Raw genomic sequence first — 24,292 nt, forward strand, 5'->3', positions numbered from 1 at the left:
CTCCTTGTCTGGCTTGCTTTTAGTAGATTGGGCACTGCCCAGTGTGGGGTGGGCACTGAATATTTGTTTTTCTCAAATGCCAGACAGTGTTTAGTTTGGGTCCAAGAGCTCTCTTGGGCTTCCAAAAATGGGCTTCTCTGGACCCCTGCATATGGTACAGGTCACTGGGGCACCCATGTGGCCACATTGGACTTTGAGCGTGGGTTGCTCATAGTCCTGCTGAACTTTGCAAAGGAAAGGAAAGGTTTTTTTGGTTGTGCTTACGATCTTTGAACCTGTTATCTCAAAGCCATAAACCTAGTCACTAGGCTATAAAAGTAGCTCATTTCAACATGTTCTCCCTGCAGCCTACTCCTTGACATTCAACATTCACCCACACTGAACCAGAAACTATCACCATGACAAGGGACCAGAATGGAACCTGGGAGATGGAGAGTAATGACAACTTTGAAGGCTACATGAAAGCCCTAGGTAAGGGAGAGGACAGGGATGGAAGGGGGGGTCACTTTGGGAGAACTTTAGTCTGGCCCTCCAGACAGTGCCGTTATGGAGTTCAACAGATCTGTATGTAAGCCTTGCTCCTTATTTGCTAGCTGTGTAATAATAGGTATGTCATAGAAATTCTGAAACTCAGATTCCTCATCTGTAAATTGGGAATAATAATAAATGAGATTATGTCTGGAATGTCCTCAACATAATACCTGGCACACAGAAAAGATACATGAATGTGGGGTACACATACACACATACATGCACACATGGAATAAAATCAAACTTGACAAGATAAATACAGTAGCTCTCCTGCTTTGGATCACCATCTATTAGATAGCCAGTTAGACCTGATATTATCCATGAATGACCCTGCATTGCTCTTGTGGCAGGCTTGTGGTGGGGAAGCAGACAAGGAGTGGCTAAATTTGTTATTCTAGAGAATATGAGACCCACAGAAGGCTAGGAGTGGCTTTTGGCATACAGGTCAAACAACTCACTGCTTGCCTGGCTTTTGAACTGGACTCCAGGCCAAAAGCTTGATCAATGTGTGTCCTGAGTTGACTCTCTTGTGGGATCTCTCGTGGGCTGACAGAAATCATATAACACCTGAAGGAGGAGCTCACTATGTGGGGCAGCTGCCATGGGCCAGGCGCTGGGCAGGGAGCTTTGGCTGCCTGTGCTTATTTCAGGCAACAGCCTGCAACAGCCTCCTCATCACCTTTTCCATCTTTAGAACTTTCCACATAAGGAGCTCCAGGTTGGAATTTCCCCGCTGCTAAGGCTGCACGTGGGGTCAGAGGTCCAATAATCTGGATATGAAGATGGGAAGTCTCACCAAGAACGGGAATTGTGGAATTTTCTGTGCAATTAACTTCTAGTTTGATGAACATTTCTTTTTTTTTGACATTTATTTATTTTTGAGAGAGAGAGACAGAGCACAAGCACAGGGAAGGGCAGAGAGGGAGGGAGACACAGAATCTGAAGCAGCTCCAGGCTCTGAGCTGTTAGCACAGAGCCCAATGTGGGGCTCGAACTCACAGACTGTAAGATCATGACCTGAGCTGAAGTTGGACACTTAATCGATTGATACTCCATTGAGGAACATTTCTACTCTGTCAGTGAACAAGGAGAGCTGACATATTGTGTGATGTATAGAGATTGGAACTTTCTTCATGTACTTTAGACATGTTTCCAATACAGCATAGCTTTCTTTTCCCTCTTGGCTGTCAGAATTTTACCTCAAATACTTGGGGAAGGAGGAGGGAGGCACAAATCTTCCTTCCAGAGCTCCAAACCTGTTGCACTGAGGTTAGTGTCCTGAATAGACAATAGAAATGGAAGACTGAGGGGCGCCTAGGTGGCTCAGTTGTTTAAGTGTCCAACTCTTGGTTTCAGTTCAGGTCATGACCTCACAGTTAGTGAGTTTGAGGCACATCAGGCTCTGTGCTGACAGTATAGACCCTGCTTGGGATTCTCTCCCTCTCTCTCTGCTCCTCCCCATCTCACTCTTTCTCAAAATAAATAAATAAACCTAAAAAATTGTTTTAAATTAAAAAAAAAGAAATGGAAGACTGATTCTACACATGGGCAGATGGTCTGGAGCTTAGCTCAGAAGTGTAATTCTGAACAAGATCATGCAGGTGAGGAAACCAAACCAGAGGGGCCAGCCCACATAAGGTTTGTTCTCTGACTTTGACCAATTTTTTAACCTTCCAGAACTAGTTTCCTCATCTGCCAGGTAGGAATAATAGTACTATCCACGGGCTGTTTGGCAGTTTCAAGCTCTCAGCCTGTGCTGAACAAGCCAGACTCAGGGAATATAATCAGAAAGCAATTTTGTGTCCTTTGCTGTGTTTTCTTAAATAATAAAGTCCTATGTTACTTCAGGTATAAAACTGAGTCTCAGTTCAGTTTTCAGTTGTGCAGACTGGTCCCTGATGCCCCCTCTCTAGGCCTCAGGTGAGAAGTAAACACCACTATTACCATCCCCTGGAAGCAACTGAGTGAGGCTGCTCCCACAATTTAATCTGCTACAGGCAACCCAGCAGACCTGTACAATTCCCTCACACCTACCCTGCGGAACAGGGGTTGCTTTCCCAACATTGACAAGTCAGGAAACTTGCCCTTTTGAGCATTCAAACCCTTGGCATTTGGGAAGAACATATGTGGAGATCTCTGCAAATCCCCCGATATGGAAATATCACTAAGTATAACTCTATTTCCTACTAAAGAACCATCATTTTCTTAGATTCTAATCCCTCACACCAAGGAGGTGGCTTTCTCTGGGGGACTGGTGGCTGGCTCAGTAGGGAAAGAGAGATTCCTGTTGAGAAGTGGGTCTGGGTGACAAACTGGCTTTGTCACTAGCCAGCGACTCACTCTACACATCAGCCTTCCCACATGACTCAGCTGCCAGCTTCAGCAGCATCACATGTCACAATAACCTTTGGTTTTATCCCAAATCATCAAAGTTACTAAGTGTTCAGAGACTGAGTGCCAAGGGTCAATGGTACCTCCTCTCCTGCCTTCTTAGGTGCCTGGTGTTTCTTGAGGTCTTAGACTTTCTTGACAGCAAGGAAAGCAGCTGCTAAACTCTTGCACCCTAAGGGGTTTGTAGCTTTCTGAGGCCCCCCTGCAGCCTGGATCAGGGGATCAGGGAATGGGGGGAGTGGTCTTTAATTTAGAGGAGAGCCTGAGGAAGGCTTATCTAAAAATGAAGTTCCAGCATTGTGAGAGAATGCTGGCGGAGAGTCTGTTAACTACCAAGGAGTGAGGCTAGTAGTGTCCAGACATGGGGAATCACTTGACTTTTCTACCACAGTTCAGACATTAGCCATGGAAGCCAGAGACTGTGCCATCTAAGGCAGAACCAAACCCAGTGTCTGCTCTCAAGGAGCTCAAACTTATGTAATCAGCCGAGTTATAGCCGTGCACAAACGGTGTTCCTGTTTTCTGCTGCAGTGTGACAAATCACCCCCAAATATAGTGGCTTGAAACAACTACAGTAATTTTATTATTGTCTCTCATGGTTCTGGGGGCTGACCAAGTTTACCTGCTAGGTTCTTACTAGGGGGCTTTCATTCCGTTGCATGTGGGCAATAACTGAAGCTGGAGCCATCTCAAAGGCTTCCCCACTTCTGTGCCTGGCAGTAGGTACTGGCTGGCAGCTGAGGCTTCAGCTGGGCTGTCAATATCTACACGTGGTGTTCCCATGTGGCCTGGGTCTCCTCACAGCATGCTTGCTGTATCCAAAGAGAGAGGAAGTGAAAGCTGAATGGCCTCTTATGATCCAGGCTCAGAAATCATAGAGCATCACTTCCATTGTATTCTATTGGTTGAAGTAGTCATGAGCCCACCTACCTCCAAGGGAAGAGTACATAGACCCGTCTCTCAGTGGGAGGAATGTTAAAGCCACATGGCAAGAATAGCTTGTAGGTTGAGAGGTACTGTTGCAGCCATTAAAAAAATGCAATCTATCATCCATGAGACAGTAGGTGATTCCATCCCTTGAGCCCACAGCAAGATGTGTGTGTGGGTGGTGAGTGGAGCTACTGGACAATGTCACTGAAGGCTTCCTAAGTCCTGGGTGGGGTTTTGAAGGGAGGAGAGAATGGCTCCACACAGAAATGTAGTCAGGCATTGTTCTGCGGGTATGTGCAAAGGGCAGGCCAGTAAGAATGTGGTGTGGGCAGAGGGAACAGAAAACGTTGTATTGCTAGAGGGTGAGGTGCAAGGAGGGGATTGAACAGAGTCAGAAAGGTAACAGGTCAGATCTTGAATGGGGTGTGCCACCACATGTGGACTTCATCCTACAAGGAGAAGAATTGTCTGCAGAAGAGAGAGAAAGCACCCATGCTCACCCCGACAACCAGGGGTGAATAGATCTGCAGAACTGTCAGAGAACTGAAGAGGTTGTTGCAATGGCCTTGGGAAGATGGTAAGAGCAGTGCCAAGAAGGTAGACAGGGGGATGTCCAGAGTGGGAAATAGACTAGATTTGGTTACTGGGTGGTGACAGGGCAGGGAAGGAGCCTGGAAAACGAAACACCTTAATGTAACTCAGTGAACCATCATGTAAATCAGCAAAGATGTGGACATATAATGGAAGGTTTGTATCCTAAAACTGCTCAGTTAATGTTCAATTTAGACATCTAGGAAATATTTAGTTCACCAATTGTAAATGTTGGGGAAAATCTAGTTTTCCTCTTTACTTGGGAAAGAAGGTGGGGCCAATCTCCTATGAAGACCATCTTTTCGTTTAAATTAATATGCACAGATTTAAAAGAGCAGAGGCTACTGCAAAAAGTCCTAGTGTGTCTCTGGAAAATTCAATCAGAAAGGGGGTAAGCTTAAAGGCTGAAGTCGAGCAGCCCTCACCTGAGTTGTCTCTGCCAGGAAAGGTTTCCTGAATACCCACAATGTTCCAAATCCTGTCCTAACAGTTTAAGAGCCACAGTCTACCATCAGAGATGAGCACGTGCCATGATGAGCATCATTCTAGAAATTTATATACATTATTTCATGTAATTTATTCAGTTGCAACAAATGCATTGAGCACCTATGACATGCCAAGAAATGTCCTATGCACTGGTAACATGGTGGTAAATGAGGTGACAAATCCCTCTCACCTGAGGAGTGTACACACTAGTGGCCGTGAGAGAAAATAAATAAAGTAGGTAAGTGCTTTAAAGAAAACAAAAAGAACTTGTTGGGTGAAGAGTGATGGGTGGTCAGAGAAGGCTGTTTGAGGAGCTGACAGGTGAGCCAAGGCTCGAATGCCGAGAAGCAGCGTCCCGGGTACAGGAGACAACAGGTGCAGAGGTTCTGGGTGTGTTCAAGAAACACAAAGGTTGATGTGTTGGGAAGTGGCAAACAAAGAGAAGTTTAGACATTGTGGTGGAGGACAATCTACTTTATTTATATTCTTTAAGGATCACTGTGGCTACAGTGTAGAGAATGAATCACTGGAAAGCAAGACTAGAAGTAGGGAGGCCCATCCTAGGAGGCCACTGTGTTGTTCAGGCAAGAAGTAATGGTGGCTTGGGCTAGTAGTGCCCAGGGGTCTGGAGAAGAGAGAACAGGTTCAACATACAGTTTGGAGATAAAGCCAACAGGGCTTTTAGGGGAATGTGAAACCAGAGGATATGGGGGAAATGAAGATGGCCCCAGGCTTAGGGATGAACAATTGGGAAGATGCTGATCCCATAGGCTGAAATAGAGAAGACATGGGGGAGGCGTGAGTTTGGTAAGGGGTACTGGGCAGGGCAGAATGCACTGAGGGTTCTGTTTTGCATATTTTGATTTCACATGCCTGTTACACATCCAGCTGGAGTATTAAAATTGGCATATTGACACAAGATCTAGAGCTCAGGGTATAGTCAGGGATCAAGATGGAAGGAATGTTTTCCATTTCATGGAATGAGGAATCCGAAGCCCAGGGAAGTGAAAGGACCTCCCCAGGGTCATCTGTGGTTGGGAAATGATGTTGCTCAGACAAGAGCCCAGTCTGCCTGCTTCCATCTCTCAAGCTCTTTCCATGGCACTATTCTAGGTACAAGTACTAAGCATGTGGGTAGCAGAGGAGGAGCTCACTGGTAGTCAGAACTCTCAGAAACACTGGGTTACTCAGAGTCCCTGGGTAGAAATTAATTAACAAATGAGGGAGAGGCAAAGGGAGAGGGAGAGGGAGAGAAAGAAAGGAAAAAATGTCTGATGACCCAAGGAGTTAATTTCACAAAATTTGGATTTCTGCTGGTGGTCCTAAGTCAAAGAAGTTATACACCTTGCCAAAGCCTTTACTTGAAGCAAAGACTGGTTGGACTTTTAAACAGAGAGAGTGCTGGGGGTAGAAAAGCCCCAGTGAAGATAAGCTCAGCCTCTTCCTAGCATCTTCCCCTAAGAGAGAGGGAGCCCTTTCTCCTCTAGGTTGTAATGGCAGCACCTCCACCCTGCCCCCAACCCAGTAGTGAGTACTAGATTATGCGTGGGGAGGTAAACTCGTGCAGGGGGAGCAGGGAGGCATCCCAAGGTCTCCAGCCTGCCTCTGCTGGCTACAAAAGGTTTTAAACATATTTGGAGATGCCCATGAGAGAAAGGAAGAGGCAGACAGGGGGGCAGCTCACTTTCTCTCTAAATGTGTTATCTGGAGGACGAAATGGTATGAAGATGCGGAGAAGACTGCTCTTGCACCCTTCTCCCCACAGTTGCCTGAGAGGGCTGATGATCCGAGAATGAAGTCCAGGTTTGAAGCCCATCGAAGCTGCCCTTGAAATGGGTCTCAGATTTCATATGATGAATATGTGTGCATCTCTCTCTTTAATTTACAAAGAGTGCCTGCCCTTTTAGCCCGCAACTTTAGCTTTTTGCGCAAGCATATTACAAAGCATTTTAATGGTGAGTAGTATACTCATATTTCAACTTTATGGCTTGCATTGTTCAAAATGCAGTTATGGAAAGTATGCTTTAATAAAGTCACTTCAGTGTTGTTTTCTTCTGCAGGAGCTACAAGCCACATATATTATTCAGAAATAGCTTGCCTTTGGACCTTTTCCTCTGAGATAGAAATTCATTTCACCTGGCTATAAATCAGGCTCGAAGATACCTTTAATCTAGAAAAGCAGATAAAACATACTTGATAACCCTGATGTTAAAATACCATATCAGGAAAATAATTTTCTCTGCAAAGTACAAAGAGGAAGTGTTTTTATAATCTGTGTGTGTGCGTGTGTATTCTACAGCTGCAGTTGAACCTTTCCTTTTGATTAGAAATATCACGAATCTACCAACAGAACACTTGGTTCCTTTCCCTGGGGTGGAGCAGAGGTGACATGATTAACTGGCCTGTGCAAATGCTAAAGGGTGGCCAAGAGGCCGAGCCATTTTTCAATCTAGAGAAGAAGCAATCTTGATTCCATTTGTATAGAGCCCCTGATAAGATTCCCCTAGCACTGGTCCGAAAGATTGACGGGGGGTGGTGTTTCCAGGACAAACCAGTTCTATCAGCAATAGGCATTTTTAGCTGTGATCTACCTTTCTAGGCAACCAGGAACAAGCAATAATTTTTGTTAGGGGAGCCTTAGTTGTGAACGATAAACGGACTGTATTTGTAGGCAAGCTGTCAGGAGCTCTGTCCCAGCTGGGTCACTCTGAACCCACCACGTAAATTCTCTGTGCCTTGATTTCCACATCCTCTCTGAGGAACACTACTGTTCTAAATTTCTCAGTAATTCCCAATTCTTCCTTAGTCCTTTTGCCCAGAGCCTTCCCCTTTGTTTCCCCTGGTTAATACCTGGTCTGTGGTTTTCTTTCTCGTCTCCTAACTACGGCTCCAGCACCAGGGTTTAGAACAGCATGGACCTCAGGAACAAGAGCTAAAGTTGTTTCTATCCACTGGCCAAACTACACAGTGAGGAAACTGGCCCATGTAGACAAATGTTTGGCCAAGCTGGCTAGAATTCCCGTGTGACAAGCCAGGCCTATGCTAGTGAGAGAGTAGATAAGCCACCATTCTGACTGTTACTTCGGAGTCCAGAGCCCTTGGGCCGTGGAGCGGAGATGCAGAAACATGAACCAAATATTTCGCCCTGGACTGAATGCTGATCTGGCCACTGTTTCACCTAAACAGGAAAGGTTGAGGGGTAGAGGCCAATGCATCTATTACTACTCATTACTACTCTGTAAAGCATTTTACCATCATTTTAACAGAAACCTTACATAAATAACCCTACGAGATGAGCATTCTTTCCCCATTTTACTGTGAGAAAACTTAGGCTCAGAAAGGCAAAGTGACTTCATTGAGGTCACATAGCTGGGAAATCTGGACCAGGATTTATACCTGGATTTGACCCTCACTCTTTTATACCAGTAGTTCTGAACTTTAGCAGGCACAGAATCACTTGGAAGTCTTGTAAAAACAAGCAGGGCCCAACCACCAGGTCTAGTGCAAGCCCTAGAATTTACATTTGTAAGAGGTTCCCAGGTGCTGTGAAGCTGCTGGCTCAGGGACCTCACTGTGAGAACCACTGTCCCAAACTAGGGTGCCTATTAACCAATCCAGAAGTGTTTCTGGTGCACCTACTCTGTGTCCGATCCTGGGGACACAGAGCAAGCAGACAGCATTGTCCTTATCCTCATAGAGGTAAGACTTCAGAGGAAAGAACCATCACCCCCATGAAAAAGTCAGAGGAAACTATCAGGTAGTGCCTCCTGGGGGTAAAGCTCTGTGGCCTGAAGAGCAGATGAGGAAGGAGGCAGGAAAGAGCAGAACAGCAGTAGAGAAGGCAAGGCTGGGGCTGGGTCTTAGGAGATTTGGAGAGCTGGGAGGAGAGGGGCAGAGATTTAGGGGGCGAACGCACAGGGCGTATCTAGAAAAATGCTAAGGACTATGAGCACACCAGCCTCTGAGATCAAGGGGCTTCATAATGATGATTACAATGATGGCAACAGCTACCATTTACCGGGCCATTACCACAAGGCACCAGCCACTGGGCAGAACTCTTCACAAACACCATCGAAGTTAACCCTCAAAGCAACCTGATGCAGTTAATAATAACTCCACTTATGGCCACTACTCTTGCTGCTTCTAGATCTGGACCCGAGGGTCCAGCAATGGCACTTCAGCTGGACACACAGGTGTCACCTGACTCACTAGACTGTTTCTGGGATAGAAGGAGAGAAGCAGGAGTTGGAGTGTGACATGTTAGCCCTCTGCCTACCACAACCATGTGTTTATACTGACCAGATATGGAAGATTCTTCAGTGGCTTTTAGCAATATTAGGGAAAGATTAATTTGTAAGACAGAAATACTTGAACACTTGGTCCTGTTTAGTCTTTTCTCAACAGGCCAGCAGTTGCCTTGAAGGGTGAAAATTATACAGGAAATAGCTCCATAATTGCAGGGTCCAGGTGACTGAGATAATGCCTCAGATTGGGGGTTGTTAGCGCTTTCTGTATTATGTTCTGCGGAGCACCAGACCGGCTGGGTGAGATGTCCCACCACAGCACAGGGCTATGACCACATAAGACTGGGAAAGTCTGCATCCTATCTCCCCACCGTTGGAGTTGCAAAGTATCTCTCATAGAATGAAGACTCTGTGAAGTTCTTCAGTGTAGAAACCAGCTTCTCTTGCTTTTACTTCCTCATTTCCCGAACTTAGTAGCTCACGGGCCACATTTTTTTGACGACAAAATGACCTATGAAGCAAACACAGTGGGATGCCCCGGGATCTGTGAATGCTGGGTGAAGAGGCCTAGAGGTGTTCACAGCACAAAGAGCAGAGGAGAGAGCCTTTATCTCATTCTACATCCTGTTGCCTCATTCCAGTCTGTGTGGCTTGGACGTCCCCAGGTACAATTCCATAAGCCATGAAGCTGAAGCTAAATGAGGTATCAGAGAATGTCCAGGGGCTGGAGTGTGAATGACCCACCTCAAATTTCTTATAGAACCCTGGGCACAGAAAACCATTGCGATGTGGTGAAGATAATACATTAGAGCTCTGGAAAACATAAACTGCCCCAAACAGGGAGGTCTCATCTAGCTGGACCCAGAAGTCCTTGTGCCTCCAGGGGAAGTATAAAGAAGTGTCAGTCAGAAGTTACTGGTATTTGGGCAGCCACAGAAAGTGCACAATCTAGGATGGTCTGACCTGACAAGATGGGCCAGCCCACAACTTTCAGGCTTGTAGAGCACTGTGCTGACCCTGGAGACAGGCCATTCTGAGTTCAAATTCCACCTGTATTGCTTCCTCACTATATAACCCAGGGAAAGTGACACAGCCTCTCTGAGCCAGTTTCCTCATTGGTAAAATGGAGATAATATGGTACTTATCTCATGAGTTTGTTGGGTGAGGTTTCCCAAGGGAGGTTCCACCCTGGGGCACCATTCCTTGTCGGTTTCAAGGCATGTCTTAGTTACCGCCCCAAGTATTACCATGGGTCCACACAGTGTAGCCCCCAGATCATCTTACCTAAAATTTGGCTCCTATGTTCCCCAAAAGATTAATCCCCTATCTGACTTTTTGGATCTCACCTTGACTCCAAAGCTGAAAACCACTGTTTTCTCCTCCCAACCTGATACCTCCACACATATCCATCCAATTATCAAATCCTGTGATTGCTTTTTCAGCCATGTATACTTAGACAAGTCACTTAACCTCTCTCAGCTCCATGTCATCACCTATGGCTTGAGGAGTAGGTGCTTAAGCCATGGCTTTCAAATTTCTTACACCATGGAACTCTCTCCAGACAGCCCCTTATGAGGAAATCCAAAATCTAAAAAAAACCCAGAGATTCTGGGTCTAAGGTAAGACCCAGAAATATGTAGTTTTTACATCTTCCCACATGATCCTGATGTGCAGCTAGCTTTGGGACCCATTGGTGAATTCTTAGACATGAGAGGTTCTCAACCAATATTCGTGAACAATATTTGAGCAAGGCACTAGCATTCATGTACCAGTTCATGCCAATCTGAACCTATTTTTTCTTTTTAACTTAGGATACAGGTATGTAATCCTTCTACTTTCTGGGCTGCCTAATGCTAGGTGAAATTCTTCTCTTTATGATAAAGGCTGTCTATACAATTTCAGTTCCAAAATCCCAGCCAGGGCCCTTCCCCATGCAGATGTGATACCGTTGTGGGTTCCCATCTGTGGTCAAACTGCTGGCCCACAGTGAAGTCCAACCAGCCAGCTTCAGTCCCTTCATGGTCCTTTAGAACCAAGGTTGTTTAGGTCCTTTAGAGTGACAGTAACTGAAGAGATCCAGAAGGAAATGGGTCAGAAAGGAAATGGGAAGAAAGGATAAAGGACATGATGCTTGGTTACCATAGAAGCACAACAGAAAGGGTGGGGCATGGCCAGCAGAAATGTTAATTCTCCATATTGACTGGAGCTTCCTGAACTGTTGGTAACTGCTGGTCTTTCTCACGGGCTCAATAGTATTTATCCCCCACCAGACAGCACACAGGGTCAAGTTTAATCACCCCCCTACCATAGAGATGGGACTAGGGTTCTCAGAGAAAGAACACTCAATGAATTTGAATTGTTCTTACTCTTGAGGTCAGTATCAATGTCAGAGTTTCTGAAAAATTCCAGGTAGAATTTCTGAAAAAAAAAAATTTAATTTAGGTTGATATCCAAAAATATCTGGAGAATTCACAGACATAAAGAGAGTCAAACATGATTTGGCTAGATACTAAGAGCTTAATAATGTTTATAGCAAGTCCCAGAATTATCCTTTGTTTCTAAATCTATTCTACAGGACAGTGACATTTTATACAAAACCAGAGGTTGGCGAGAAAGTTGGTTCTGCACCTAGCTTCATACTATAAAATTCAAGGCTTAGTAAATGAAACACCCCACTGAGGGGCACACTCCCTTTTACTTACTAATAGTCTCTAAGAAATGAACATGTTTTCCTTCAAAATATTTTTTAATAACTTCACTCTGTTTTAAAATAAAGATATAGTTAAAGATAACTGGAAGGCTCTCTGGCGAAACTTAATTTTCAAATATCCATTGCCATTGTTTTTAATCAAAAATATATGTGAAAACAAAGACTGCATATGTACCAATTGTCAATCTGTCAACCAATTGTCATAGGAATACTACTCAAAGTGTGGTCAATGACCAATAATAATGAACATCACCTTAGAGTTTATCCGAAATGCAAACTCATGGCTTGCCCTGAGACCTAACAGAGTCGGAACATATGGGACCAGGGCCCAGTCATCTCTTTGAACAAGTTTTCGTGGAAATTCTGATGCTTACTGAACTTTAAAAATAACTGCCTTATTGTTCGTAAACATTTTACAACATATACATGTTTCAAATCATCACATTGTACAACTTAAAGTTATGCATTGTTATTTGTTCATTGTATCTTAGTAAAGCTGGGGATAAAAAGAACTGCTATAGAATTTGATGGGAAAAAAATCAAGGCAGAGAAAACATGTAAATGGAGTAAATGAGGCAAAATCTTAATTATTGAATCTAGATAGTGGTTGTGTGTAGTTCTTTGTATTCTCCTCTATGTTTTGTTTTAAACTTTTTGCAATAAAAAATATAAACAACTATTCATCTTTTCCTTAAAAATAACCAAAGAAATCTCTGAACAACTATTTATTAAGTGTCTGGAATATGCTTAAAGTTGTTCTGGGGGCTCATGACTGAGGCAGAACAGCGTAGCTAAGTACATCCTCAATCTGCTTTAAAAATGAAAGTTTGCTGGGGTGTCTGGGTGGCTCAGTCAGTAGAGCATCTGACTTCAGCTCAGGTCATGATCTCACAGTTCATGAGTTCGAGCCCCGTGTTGGGCTCTGTGCTGACAGCTTGGAGCCTGGAGCCTGCTTCAGATTCTGTGTCTCCCTTTCTCTCTGCCCCTTCTCTGCTTGCTCTCTCTCTCTCTCTCTCTCTCTCTCTCTCAAATATAAATAAACATTAAAAAAAATTTTTTAATGAAAATTTGCAAGTATCCTTACCTGCCATGGCTATTAACAAAAGGTCCATTTTTACCCATGATTTAGACTGGTTATTTTTAAGTGGTCCTTTTTCTTTTAAACCATGAAGTCTTTTGCTCAGCAAGCTCTTAGGAGGAAACCCAAAATGTCAGATAGATAGAATGGAGCTTCTAGGTGGAGCGGTGTGTGTGTGTGTGTGTGTGTGTGTGTGTGTGCATGCACATGCATGTGTATGTGTGCATGTGTATGAATGCACATACACACTGGGAGTTGCAGCTCAGAGGTAAGCCCTGCCTGCTACCTCTCCCTCCTATTAGGGCTCCTGAAGAGGCACTGAGAGACCCTAGGTTTCCAGACAATTGACTGAGATGCCCAAACTGGCTGTGTGTAAGACAACTCTTCTTTTCCATTTGAGCAAAGAAATGTGGCCAGCCCATGATCTGTGCCTCTGGTCCTAAATGTTTGGCCTTGTTAAAGAAATGAATGAGTCTGGCTGAGCACATCATAACCTCCACAACTCCCTTTGCCAACAGATATTGATTTTGCCACCCGCAAGATCGCAGTACGTCTGACTCAGACAAAGATCATTGATCAAAACGGCGATAACTTCAAGACAAAAACCAACAGCACGTTCCGCAACTATGACCTGGATTTCACCGTTGGAGTGGAGTTTGAGGAACACACAAAGGGCCTGGACAATCGAACTGTTAAGGTGAGGACCTGGCCTGGCAGTTTCTACTCATATACTCTGTGTGCAGGAGCTGGCTATCTGCCTTCACAATGAAAATATGACAGAAACAACCTGGGAGGGATCAGGAGAGGGGACCAGAGTGGACTTAATGATGCTGGCAATTAGCAATTATTGGAAGTTCAGCAGGAAGAGGCAAGCTGCTTTCTACACTAAGTTTATAAGGAAAGGAGAGATGAAAAGACTGCCGACCTCTCTAGGATCTGGGTTAGGAGGCCAGCTCCTATGCCAACATGGGTCTGGCCAAGAAGGTGGAATATTGTAGGGAGTGACAGTGATTTCACAAGCTGGGTAGCACAGCTTCATCCCAGGGGCAACCCTACTCAGCACCAGCCAAGCATTGCCATGGAGCCCTGGGGCCTTATGTTGCTAGATTTCATTTTTCTTTTCAAGAGATGCTGAGAATTCATGTTTTTATATGAAATACCTCAATATTGGAGGATCCCAACTGATGTAAATTTTTTTAAGAAGAATAAAGTGCTGGGGCACCTGGGTGGCTCAGTCAGTTAGGCATCTGACTTTGGCTCATGTCATGATCTCACAGTTCATGAGTTCGAGCCCCACATCGGGCTCTGGGCTGACAGCTCAGAGCCTGGAGCCTGCTTCAGATTCTGTGTCTCCCTCTCTCTCTGCCCCACCCCTGCTTGCTCTCTGTCTCTCAAAACTGAATAAACTTTAAAAAAAATTTCAAAAAGAGAAAAAGAAAAAGAAAGTGCTAATCAAAAAAAGTCAGTAGACTAAATGAAGTCAGGGTTTCCCCAGTCCTGGTATTTGGAGGAATCTTCTGTCTCAGCATCACCTTAACTCACAGGACATCACTGAGGAAAGCCTCCATTTATCAGAAGGCCAGACTTCCAGCCACTGGAACTGCTTGGGTATAGGTAGGACCTTGGTAGTGAGCAGACAACTCTGAGTGCGTAAGTCGAGAGTTATCTCAAAGCCTGAGAACTGGACTCTGCAGAGGAGATAGGTCCTCGCCCAGAAGAGCTTTTTGTAAATAAGGTAGAGAAGGATAGCAACAGGGGGAAGTGGGGAGGAAGGGGGGAAGGTGAGGTAACAGCAGGCCCCCCTCTCCTCTTGCAACCCCATGTGGAATCATAACGCAGTGTGCAATCTCCACGGTGCCCACACTCATAGTAAGTGCACCTGTCTTTGGTTATCCAAATCTAATTACACCTGGTCAGTCCCCACAAGTAGGAGTGGGGAGAAATGCATCTCAGTCATATTTAAGGATTCTCCCATTCCAATCTTAGCATCGTGCAAGAACCTCATGGATGATACAATCCAGGAAACTTCCGGGGGTATCATTTAGCATGGTTGCCACAGACCACTCACGGTCCAGGCCCATGCAGTTTATACCACGGTGGGCAGCTTAAATATTTATAGCACCCACTCCCCCCATGCCAATGTAGACACCAGGACCTCTGCCCTGGCTCCCAAAGTGAGGGCAGGCAGGGCTGAGTATCATGTCCACCGGTATTTGTGCCCTCAACCCCCAGCAGTGGGCCATCCCCTTAGAGTGTCTCAGGAAAACAGAATCCTCCACCCTGCCCTTCCCCTTTCACCATAAGCCCTACTCTCTACAGAGTCCCACTTTTCTCTGGTGCATCCAGGAGCGCCTTCAAAGTCACGGGTCTCAACCCTCCCCCAAAGCCAGGGACATGAGGTCTGGCTGCTCTCCTGGGTGGGGAGAAAAAGCTGTCATCATTCTTTGGTGATGAGTCTGAAGCCAAGAGAGCAGGACACATTTTATTTCTCAATCAAGTTGTCCTGCAGCATTGATAATCTCAGCCATCAAGTCAAGGTTGAATTATATTTAGTGCTCCTTGCTAAAGAAAAGTGGGAAATGAAAAGCACTTTGGAAATGCTTCCATCAGAGCAATCTTGGCATAAGAGCCTGAGCTTCCGGGCTCTGGAACAGGCCCTTGTAGAATCCCTCCCCGAGGGGCTGATGGATCGACAAGCCTTCTCTGAACTGTGTGGCTAGAAGGCCAATTCCTCAGACACCAGAACCAAAAGGAAATTTGTGGTCTGGATTTTTGCATCACTCTGCTGTTCCAGCCTGATCTGTTCACAATGATTCATTTTCCCTCACCTTTCCATTCTGGGTTTGGGCTATTGAAAAGCAACCCTGTTGTCTCTGACTGGCTTTTCCATCACCTTTGATAGTCGAGAACTCACTCTTCCTGAAATCAGTCACATACGTGCAACCTTCCTGACCCTTAAAGGATTCCGTCTCTTAACACCTGTTCTTCTTGTGCCTCTTCTTCCATTCTCGTCCCTCTGGGCTCCCTCTGGGAGCCCCATCTGTTCCCCAGGATCAGGTCTTAGCCCTGCATGGAGAGAGAATCCCCCTTCCCACTTTTTGTCTCTGTTCTGCCCAAAACAAAAAGTTGGGGCTTACACACACACACACACACACACACACACACACACACACACACACACTCAGAGGAGACTGGTGGGGGCTGAGAAGTGCCCAGGACAGAATGTGCCCAGTCTCCTCCAGCAAAGGACTGTTCACATGAGAATTGCACAGAGAGCAGATGCCCTTGGAACTACCTACTCACTGTAACTTGACTGGATTCCTTCAGCTGGAAAGGGACTACAGGGAGCAAGTGAGTCTACCTCTCTGCTGAATTTCTGTCTTCCACAGGTGGTGGCATGTGTGAGTGCACACAAAGCTGTGTGTCTATGTGCATGTGTGCACATGTGCATGTATGTGCCCCAGTATGCACCGGTGCATATATGTATATGTGTGCATGTGTATGAGTGTGTGTGTGTGTGTCTGTGTGTGTGCATGTATCTGTGTGTATATATGTTGCTGTAGCACTCATGCTCTTATGCTCCAGGGCTCTACTTCTCAACAACTTGGTCACCCTCAGGAACCCCTCTGAGAATCTCCCCATTGGGCAGTTTGGGGGAGAGATGTGTGTAGGGTGGGGTTGTAGCAGAGGCACAATAGAGCCCTAAAGTGCCCAGGTCTATGCCAGAACAGGAACAGTGACACCACTTTGATCATGGGGTCGAATCTTTGAGGGACCCAGGGATCATCTTCTTCCTTCCTATGGGTCACGTGGGTCACTTCCTATTCTGATTTGTTTCTAAGAGAATTTAAAGCACCTTTCAAACAGGTGCAAACAAGCAAACAAGCTTGCAAACAAGCAAACAAGCAAAAAAAAAAAAAAAAAATACACAAGCTGCCCAGAATAAAAGTACATTAAAAAGAAGTAATTAATAATCTTATAATGGAATAGCATATGGGCATAGAAAGGAATAAAGTACTGATACCTGCTGCAACTTGGATGAACTTGGAACACATTCTGCCAAGTGATAGAAGTCAGACACAGAAGGCCACTTGTCATATGACTTATATAAAATGTCCATGATAGGCAAACCTGTAGACACAGAAAGTGGTTGCCAGGGGCAGAGGGAGTGGGTAGCAGTGACTAATTCGTGCAGGACTTCTTTGGAGGACAATGAGAATATTCTGGATTTAGATAGTGGTGATGGTTTTACAACCCTGTGAATATACTAAAAATGACTGAATTATATACTTTAAAAGGGAGGGTAAATTGTATGGGAATTATATCTCAATTTAAAAACAATAAGTAGTTAGAGGCAGACAGTAAGGGCAGGGGAACGCAGACACAGATGATGGCAGTTAGAACAAATAATGCCATTGTGATTATTATGCGCCAGAGCCCAGGGGAAACACACGAGGTCCCCACTTCAGGGATCGCCGGAGGGGACAGTGGGCACTGCCAGAATAACTCTTCCATGAGGGCAGGTGCACTGGGAGAGTTTAAACCTGTTAATAGTCCCCTTTAATGCTCTTAATTTAAAGAGCTGTTATTTTCCTTTAAAAAAAAAAAAACTTCCTTGGGGACTGATTCAAATTTACAGAAAAGTTGCACGAAAGTAGCAAAGAACATCTGTATACCCTCTGCTGAGAATTACCTAACTGTTAACATTTTTGCCCCATTTGCTTTATCTTTTGTACATGTTCTCTTGCCATTATATAAATATATTTTTCTGAACAGTCTGATATGTTACCCCTAAATAATTGAGTGTTTCCTATGAATTGGGATATTCTTTTATGTAATCACAGTATAGTTGTCAACTTCTGCAAATTTAACATTGATACAGGACCATATCTAATTTCCCATACAGGGCTGTTTTTAATGATGTTAACTTTGAACACTGAGATAGGGGAAATTGCAGTGGGGGCCCAGTTTCCTTAATTCACTGCAAACACATCTTCTTCACCCTCTAGCTCACAAGCAATGATTTTCCTCACTAGTATCCATTTCCTCAGCCTCAAGATCTTTTAAGATAGTTGGGCATCTTTTAAAACCTCCTCTGATGTGGGGATGAGGGACACCAGCTAAAAGCAAGTTGAAGTGTGGAATTTTAGTTCATTTAACCATTCTCTCCTCTCTTGTCGTCTGTTTCATGTAGGAAACATGTAGGTGCTACCATTAATTGTAGATATTGCCATTGGTAATGGATTTACTTAGGGTCAGAGTAACTGTTAATCTTGCTGCCTACTAAGATTTATCAACAGAAAATATTAGGACAGGCCCTCATGCACCAACATTTTTCTTTTTTGTTCCTTCTATGTGTTTGCCAAGCGCCTACTACATGCCAGGCCTGGGTCATTGCATTGACCCCTTTTTGCCCTGAAAGATCTCACAGCCTCCTGAGGAGGCAGACAAGTAGATGGACAGTTACCATCCAGTGTCCATATTGATGGTCCCATGGGTGCACTCCTGGGGTACCAGAGAAACCAAGGCAAGGAGGTGGGTAGGCTGAGTCATTGCCAAGAACCATCATCAATGAAGAATACATACGCTCATTTATTCCCCCACGTGGATTTACCTCAAGATTCCATTTCGACAAAATTACTCAATCACAGATTCATTTAACACTGCTTACCAGGCACCTTCTCTGGCTGGTGACTGTGCCGAGTCTGGGGTTGCAGGACTGAACAGCTGGCATAGCCTCTTCCTTCATGGAGCTTATTGTCAATTGGGGGCAACAGATACTTGTTCAGTGAGCATGTATTAGGTGTCCATTAGGTGTAAGGCAATGTGGGATGGGGGAGGCAGGGTTAGAAGACAAGGTCTTTGCCCAAATAGAAGACATTTTGAGTCGTTTCTCGTCCTTTTGGGAGGGAACTTAGTCGCAAGACTGATGATGAGCAACAACAAATGAGTATCCCCTTCTCATCTACTTGGGAGAGAATTCTGGAATATTCCAGACAACATCTCCCTCCCAGAAGGGCAAAGGGAACACCCCGTGAATTAAGCTTCTCCAAGACATTCAAAGATGTGAGGCTTAGGATGGCCCCAAAGGAGGAGACATTTTCTTTAGAAAACATAGGGAATTTTATCATTACATTAATTTAGGGAATATTAATATATGCAGATGGTTTTTTAAAAAGTAAAAAGTAAAAAGTGAAATTTCCTTCCCATCCTGGCCCCCAGCCTCTCAGTTCCTTCCCGGGGACAAATACTACTAAGGGTTCTTTTACTTCCTTGAAGAGATTGTGTGCAAACATATGCAGGCATGCACCCACCCCCCTTGTTTTATGCACGTGGCCCTGCTCTTTGCTTTCTTGACTTAACTGTGCACTCTGGATACTGCCCTCCTCCATAAGTAGAGAGCTGCCTCCTCCTTTCAAGGGCTGCACAGCATGGATGAACCACACATATTTAACCAGCCACCCACTGACAGAATTGATGAGGCTTCCAGACATTTGCTATAACAAACAACACTGCATTGTGTTGAGGAGTAAAATGAGGAGGAATAAAATTGTACATTAAATATATAATATGATCAAGGTCAAATATTTTAGAAATAGGTAGACTTAACAATCTGTAGAAAGAAAATCTGTACCAAAAAATAGACCTAAATGTGCAAAGGACAGTGACTAAATAAACACAGGTCAGTTTGTCACCAACTAGGCTTGCAAGATAGAAAAGTAAACGTCTAGTCCTTGGCATATTATTGCTCATAGAGATGTACTACTGATTGTACATACTTAGAAGAAAACCAGCTGGCATCAGGGCCATCCCTGAGAAAGGACAGTACCGACACAAAACCACTGCCTGCATGGGAGTGACATCATTCTCTCAGGAGGTGCATGTGCAGTCCTAATCTGAGCTCAGAGGTGGGTGGTCCTAGAGAACCACCTAGGGCTGGTACGAATCGTCCTGAGGCAGGTACCAGGAGAAATAAAAGGGAAACAGAGGGCAGAGGAGTTGGGGGGTGTAAAATTTATAAGTGTGTGCACAGGAGTTTTTTGTTTCTTTTTTTTTTTTTTTTTTTTTTTTTTTTTTTTTTTTTTTTTTTGAGAGGGAGACAGAACGTGAGCAGGGGAGGGGCAGAGAAAGAGGGAAGAGAATTCCAAGCAGACTCCACACTGTCAGCACAGAGCCTGACGCAGGGCTCGAACTCATGAACCGTGAGATCATGGCCTGAGTGGAAATCAAGAGTTGGACGCTCAGCCAATTGAGCGACCCAGGCACCCCATGCACAGGAGTTTGAGCCTCTTGGAATTCAGCAGGTTTATGGCTTCTCCAACCTACTGGTCTGCTCAGCCTGGCTGTCCAACATGAGCTCTGAATCTCTGCTGCTGCTCCTGTTTTACTAACCAGTCTGCATTGCTTCCTGGAGGAAACCCAGGACCAGGGGAAGGTCCACCCTCCTGCTTCTGGATGATGAGGATGGCACTGAAGCCATCTGTTGTGGCCCCTGCTAGTTAGGTAGCTTCTCTGCATGTATTATTGCCCTACAACAGGCAGTCCTCACAATGTAGCTTCTGTAGGAAAATTCCCAGAAGCAGAATTTCTAGGTCAAGGAGTATACACAATGCCATATTTCAAAAGGTAATATAAAATTGCCCTGCAAAAGGACTCATACCAATTTCTATACCCACCAGCCGTTTATGGAGGTGCCTGCTTCTCTACACTTCCTCCAACTCAGTGTGTTATCAGACCCTTTGATCTTTGACCATATGATGAATTGTATCTGAAAAAAAAACACCAGCCTTAATTTGCATTTCTCCTATTATGAGTAGGTTTGAATATGTTTTCTTATGGGCAAAAGCCATCTGCTGGTTTGTTTTTTTTCTCCTTGTAAGCTGTTGGCTGCATCCTTTTTAAAATTTCCTATTAGGTGAATGATCTTTTTCTTATTGATTTACAGGAGCCCTTTATATATAAAGAAGTCAGGTCTTTGATATGTGTTACAATTATTTTTCCCAGTTTGTTACTCATCTGTTGACATTACGCTATTTTCCCCTTCCACAAAGTTTACATCCTTACATAGTCAAATGCATCATCTTTTCCCCCACTGATTTGAAATGCTATCTTCACAGTATGGTAAAATGAGAGAGTAGAATTCTTTAAAAGAGAACCAGCTCCAATAAGCCAGTTTGGTGGGAATGGTGGGTATATGTGGAAAGTGAGTCTGGCAGATCTTGGCTTGGCAGAAGCTGAGGGCTCTGCCCTGTGGGCAAGCGGGAGGCTGGCTATGGCCGCGGGAAGTGCAGCTGCGGGTTTAGGCTTGCTCGGTCCCCATCAAGACCATACATTTGATTCGCCTGGGAACCTGTCATTGCAGACGCTGATCACCTGGGAAGGCGATGTCCTGGTATGCGTGCAGAAGGGGGAGAAGGAGAACCGCGGCTGGAGGCAGTGGGTTGAGGGGGACAAGCTGCACCTGGTAAGTCCCGGGGTCTGCCCGGCTCCCTTCCACACACTTCCACACATGACAGGTTCACCTCGCCAGGTGCTTTGACAAGAAAAACGGCCCTGCACTCCTCCCCTGAGCTCCAGCCAAATGTGTGTGGTCATATAGTCAGAAAGCCATTCCCATCTGGCTCAGGGGACTCCAGGAAGAAATCTATATCGCTGTTTGTGTGAGCGGCTGCAATTAAAGTGAAAGTTCAAAATGCTGAGTTAGGAAGCCGAGATCCAGGGAGAAATGCAGGGAACCTGCTAAAGACCAGCTAAAGAGAAATGGGAGGCACAGAATTAAGACGCCCCGAGGGAGGGGAAGTCCAGGCCTCACCATTATGTGAGCCAGGGAAGAAGAGTGGTGGGAGTAGGGTGGACAGGGGCAGGTGGGCTTGGGAAACCATCTCACAGACCACAGGCATTACCCTCTCATCATCAGGTGTGCCCACCTGGTCCTGAACTATTTTAGGTAAACTTGGTATTAGAACAGAGCAGTAGGAACAATTGCTGATCTCCTGAAATGAATTATGTGTCTAGATAGCTTAATTTTTCAGTCTTCAACCTTCAAGGAAATTTATGCATCCGGCATTCACGCAGGGGAAAATCTTTCACTGCTTTACACATTCAGTCACTCATTTGTCACATGGCTCTTCATTCATTCAATCGTTCGTCACCTGTGGAGTCAAGCGGGTGCCTGGCTCCAGTGTCGGTATTCAGGTCACCATGGTGCCCTTCACAGGCGGGCTCTGCCTCACCTGAGATCTTTATTTTGGAGGCAGTGTCAACTGGTGATAAATGGGAGGCATTCACCGTGTTTTCCGTTGATGGTTTTCCCTACCTGCTCTGGTTTGGATGATGGATTTTTTTAATTGTAGTACGATCCCCAATGGTCCCTGTGGCTAAGACAATGGATTCATTGTCGACTGCAATGATTTTGTGGCCGTCCCCACACTCATATTTTTCCCTCCTCCCTCAAGGAGTCATGAGGTGAGGATAAGGCCTGGGGGTTCCCTCTGTCTAGATGAAAAGCAGCATCTTGTCTGCATAGGCAGGCCTGGGGGGAGCCCTTCTGCAGCCCATGCCCTGTCCTTGCCTGTGATGTCGCCAACCCACATTCTAATCCCCAGAGGCCAGAAAGCCCCCAGGATGGAGTGACACCCCACCAGCCAGCATATTCCCAGGCCCTTGCCTTCCAAATGCTTTTCCCCACTAGATCCCTTCCTTCTTTGTGGCTTCACTGCCTTTTATAAATTAGGAGATGTTGCTTTAATCACGGGAGTAGGAAAAATCCCGCCCAAGAGGGTAATTTCTTTGCATTTTTCATTTTTATAGTTGTTCAAGCTCAATTCAAGTGTCAAAATCAAATTACTGCTACCTGCAGGGCATGCCAGCTGATTGGGTCTATGAGATGCACTTTGCCCAGAATGACTAAGTGTCCTCTTTATTCCAGCTTCCCCCACCACCCCAACTCCCAGACACCAAGAGGCGGGGGCAGGGGGAGGTGCGGGCATAGGAAGGCCTGGCTTGCTAGTCACTTCACCCACTTTCTAACCTTGCAGGAGCTGACCTGCGGTGACCAGGTGTGCCATCAAGTGTTCAAGAAGAAGTAATGGCCCGCGAGGGGGCCTGCTGAACACGTGCTCCACACTTCCCACATGAGTTCTCTGTGGGCTTAGGGAAGCAGCCATGGGGACCCTCCCCTCCTAACAGAGCCCAGTAAGGCATCTGGATGGGTTTTAAAACAGAATGAGTGTGTTAACAGTTGACAAACATATACTTCCTTCGTTGAAACCTGGCATTAAATGAAAAAACAAAAATCACTCCCATACTTTGAAACCCTTTATATCTATCTCCCTTTATTTCTAGAACTCTCAGTTTTATCCACAGGCAAAAGTGTGATTGCCCACATGGTGGTTTTCTGTGTAGCTTTTGTTGTGGTAGTTGTTGTTTATTTTTTGGTTTCATTTTATTTGTTTTTTGTTAATTTGTTTGGGGGAATTACTTTACTCAGAAACATTCTCTGGCTAACATCAGCATCCCCTACTAATTCTTGAACATTGCCCTTTGTGATTCATTCCTTTGGATAGTACATTCATTTCTCCAAGATTCTCTATTTTAAGAATGCAGATGGCTTCCAGTTTGCACTTTGCCTTCAGCAACATGGGCCCAGCTACTTCTAAGGGCCTTTGCAGATCTTCAGTACCAGCTGCTCTTGGCCCAGGACAGCCCTCTGCCCTTCATCTATGGGCAAAATGGCACCCCTGCAGAGGACTTGCTAAGAACTTCCAGGAAGCCTGAGTTCAAGTTTTGCTTCTCCACTTCTTAGCTAGGTAACAATGGGAACTTCATTGACTTTTCTTTTTTTTTTTTTGAAGTTTATATCTTTATTTTGAGAGAGAGAGAGAGAGAGAGCGAGAGATGGGAGGGGTAGAGAGAGAGGGAGAGAGAGAGAATCCCAAGTAGGTTCCACATTGTCAGCACGGAGCCCAGTATGGGGCCCAAACTCATGAACCATGAGATTGTGACCCGAGCTGAAACCAAGAGTCAGATGCTTAACTGACTAAGCCACCAAGGAGCCCCTCATTGGCCTTTCTATCCATGTTTTTCTCTTCTATAAAATGGAGAAGACAAAATAGCATCTCCTCCATGGGGTTAATGTGAGCATTAAGCAAGCTATTGCATACAGAGTGCTTGGAATGGAACCTGATACATGGTAAGAATGAAGTTCCTGCTAGCTCTGATCATTATTTAGAGCTATTCCCTCCACATCCCAGGGGCCCAGATGAGTGGATACTAAGTAGGGATGGCTTGGTACCCCCAAGGCCTCCTGGTACTTCCAGAACATTAGGTTTG

General features: G+C 45.1%; 1 protein-coding gene across 1 annotated transcript; it reads left to right on the forward strand.

Annotated features, from left to right (window-relative positions):
• The first annotated feature begins 347 nt into the window (after window positions 1–347).
• On the forward strand, window positions 348–23,259 carry RBP2 (retinol binding protein 2). Its single transcript, XM_060638789.2, has 4 exons — window positions 348–471; window positions 13,480–13,658; window positions 21,324–21,425; window positions 22,999–23,259. The coding sequence occupies exons 1-4, from the start codon at window positions 399–401 to the stop codon at window positions 23,047–23,049; spliced, it is 405 nt and encodes a 134-aa protein (XP_060494772.1). The 5' UTR covers window positions 348–398; the 3' UTR covers window positions 23,050–23,259.
• Window positions 23,260–24,292: the final 1,033 nt, after the last annotated feature.

Source organism: Panthera onca, chromosome C2, assembly GCF_046562875.1.
Source record: "Panthera onca isolate mPanOnc1 chromosome C2, mPanOnc1 haplotype 2, whole genome shotgun sequence".
Classification (NCBI taxonomy): Eukaryota; Metazoa; Chordata; class Mammalia; order Carnivora; family Felidae; genus Panthera; species Panthera onca.

Coding starts and splice junctions, on each gene's coding strand:
- RBP2 (XM_060638789.2), top strand. CDS start 399: ATGACAAGGGACCAGAATGGAACCTGGGAGATGGAGAGTAATGACAAC. Junction 472..13,479: donor AGGCTACATGAAAGCCCTAG/GTAAGGGAGAGG, acceptor CTTTGCCAACAG/ATATTGATTTTGCCACCCGC. Junction 21,426..22,998: donor AGGGGGACAAGCTGCACCTG/GTAAGTCCCGGG, acceptor CTAACCTTGCAG/GAGCTGACCTGCGGTGACCA.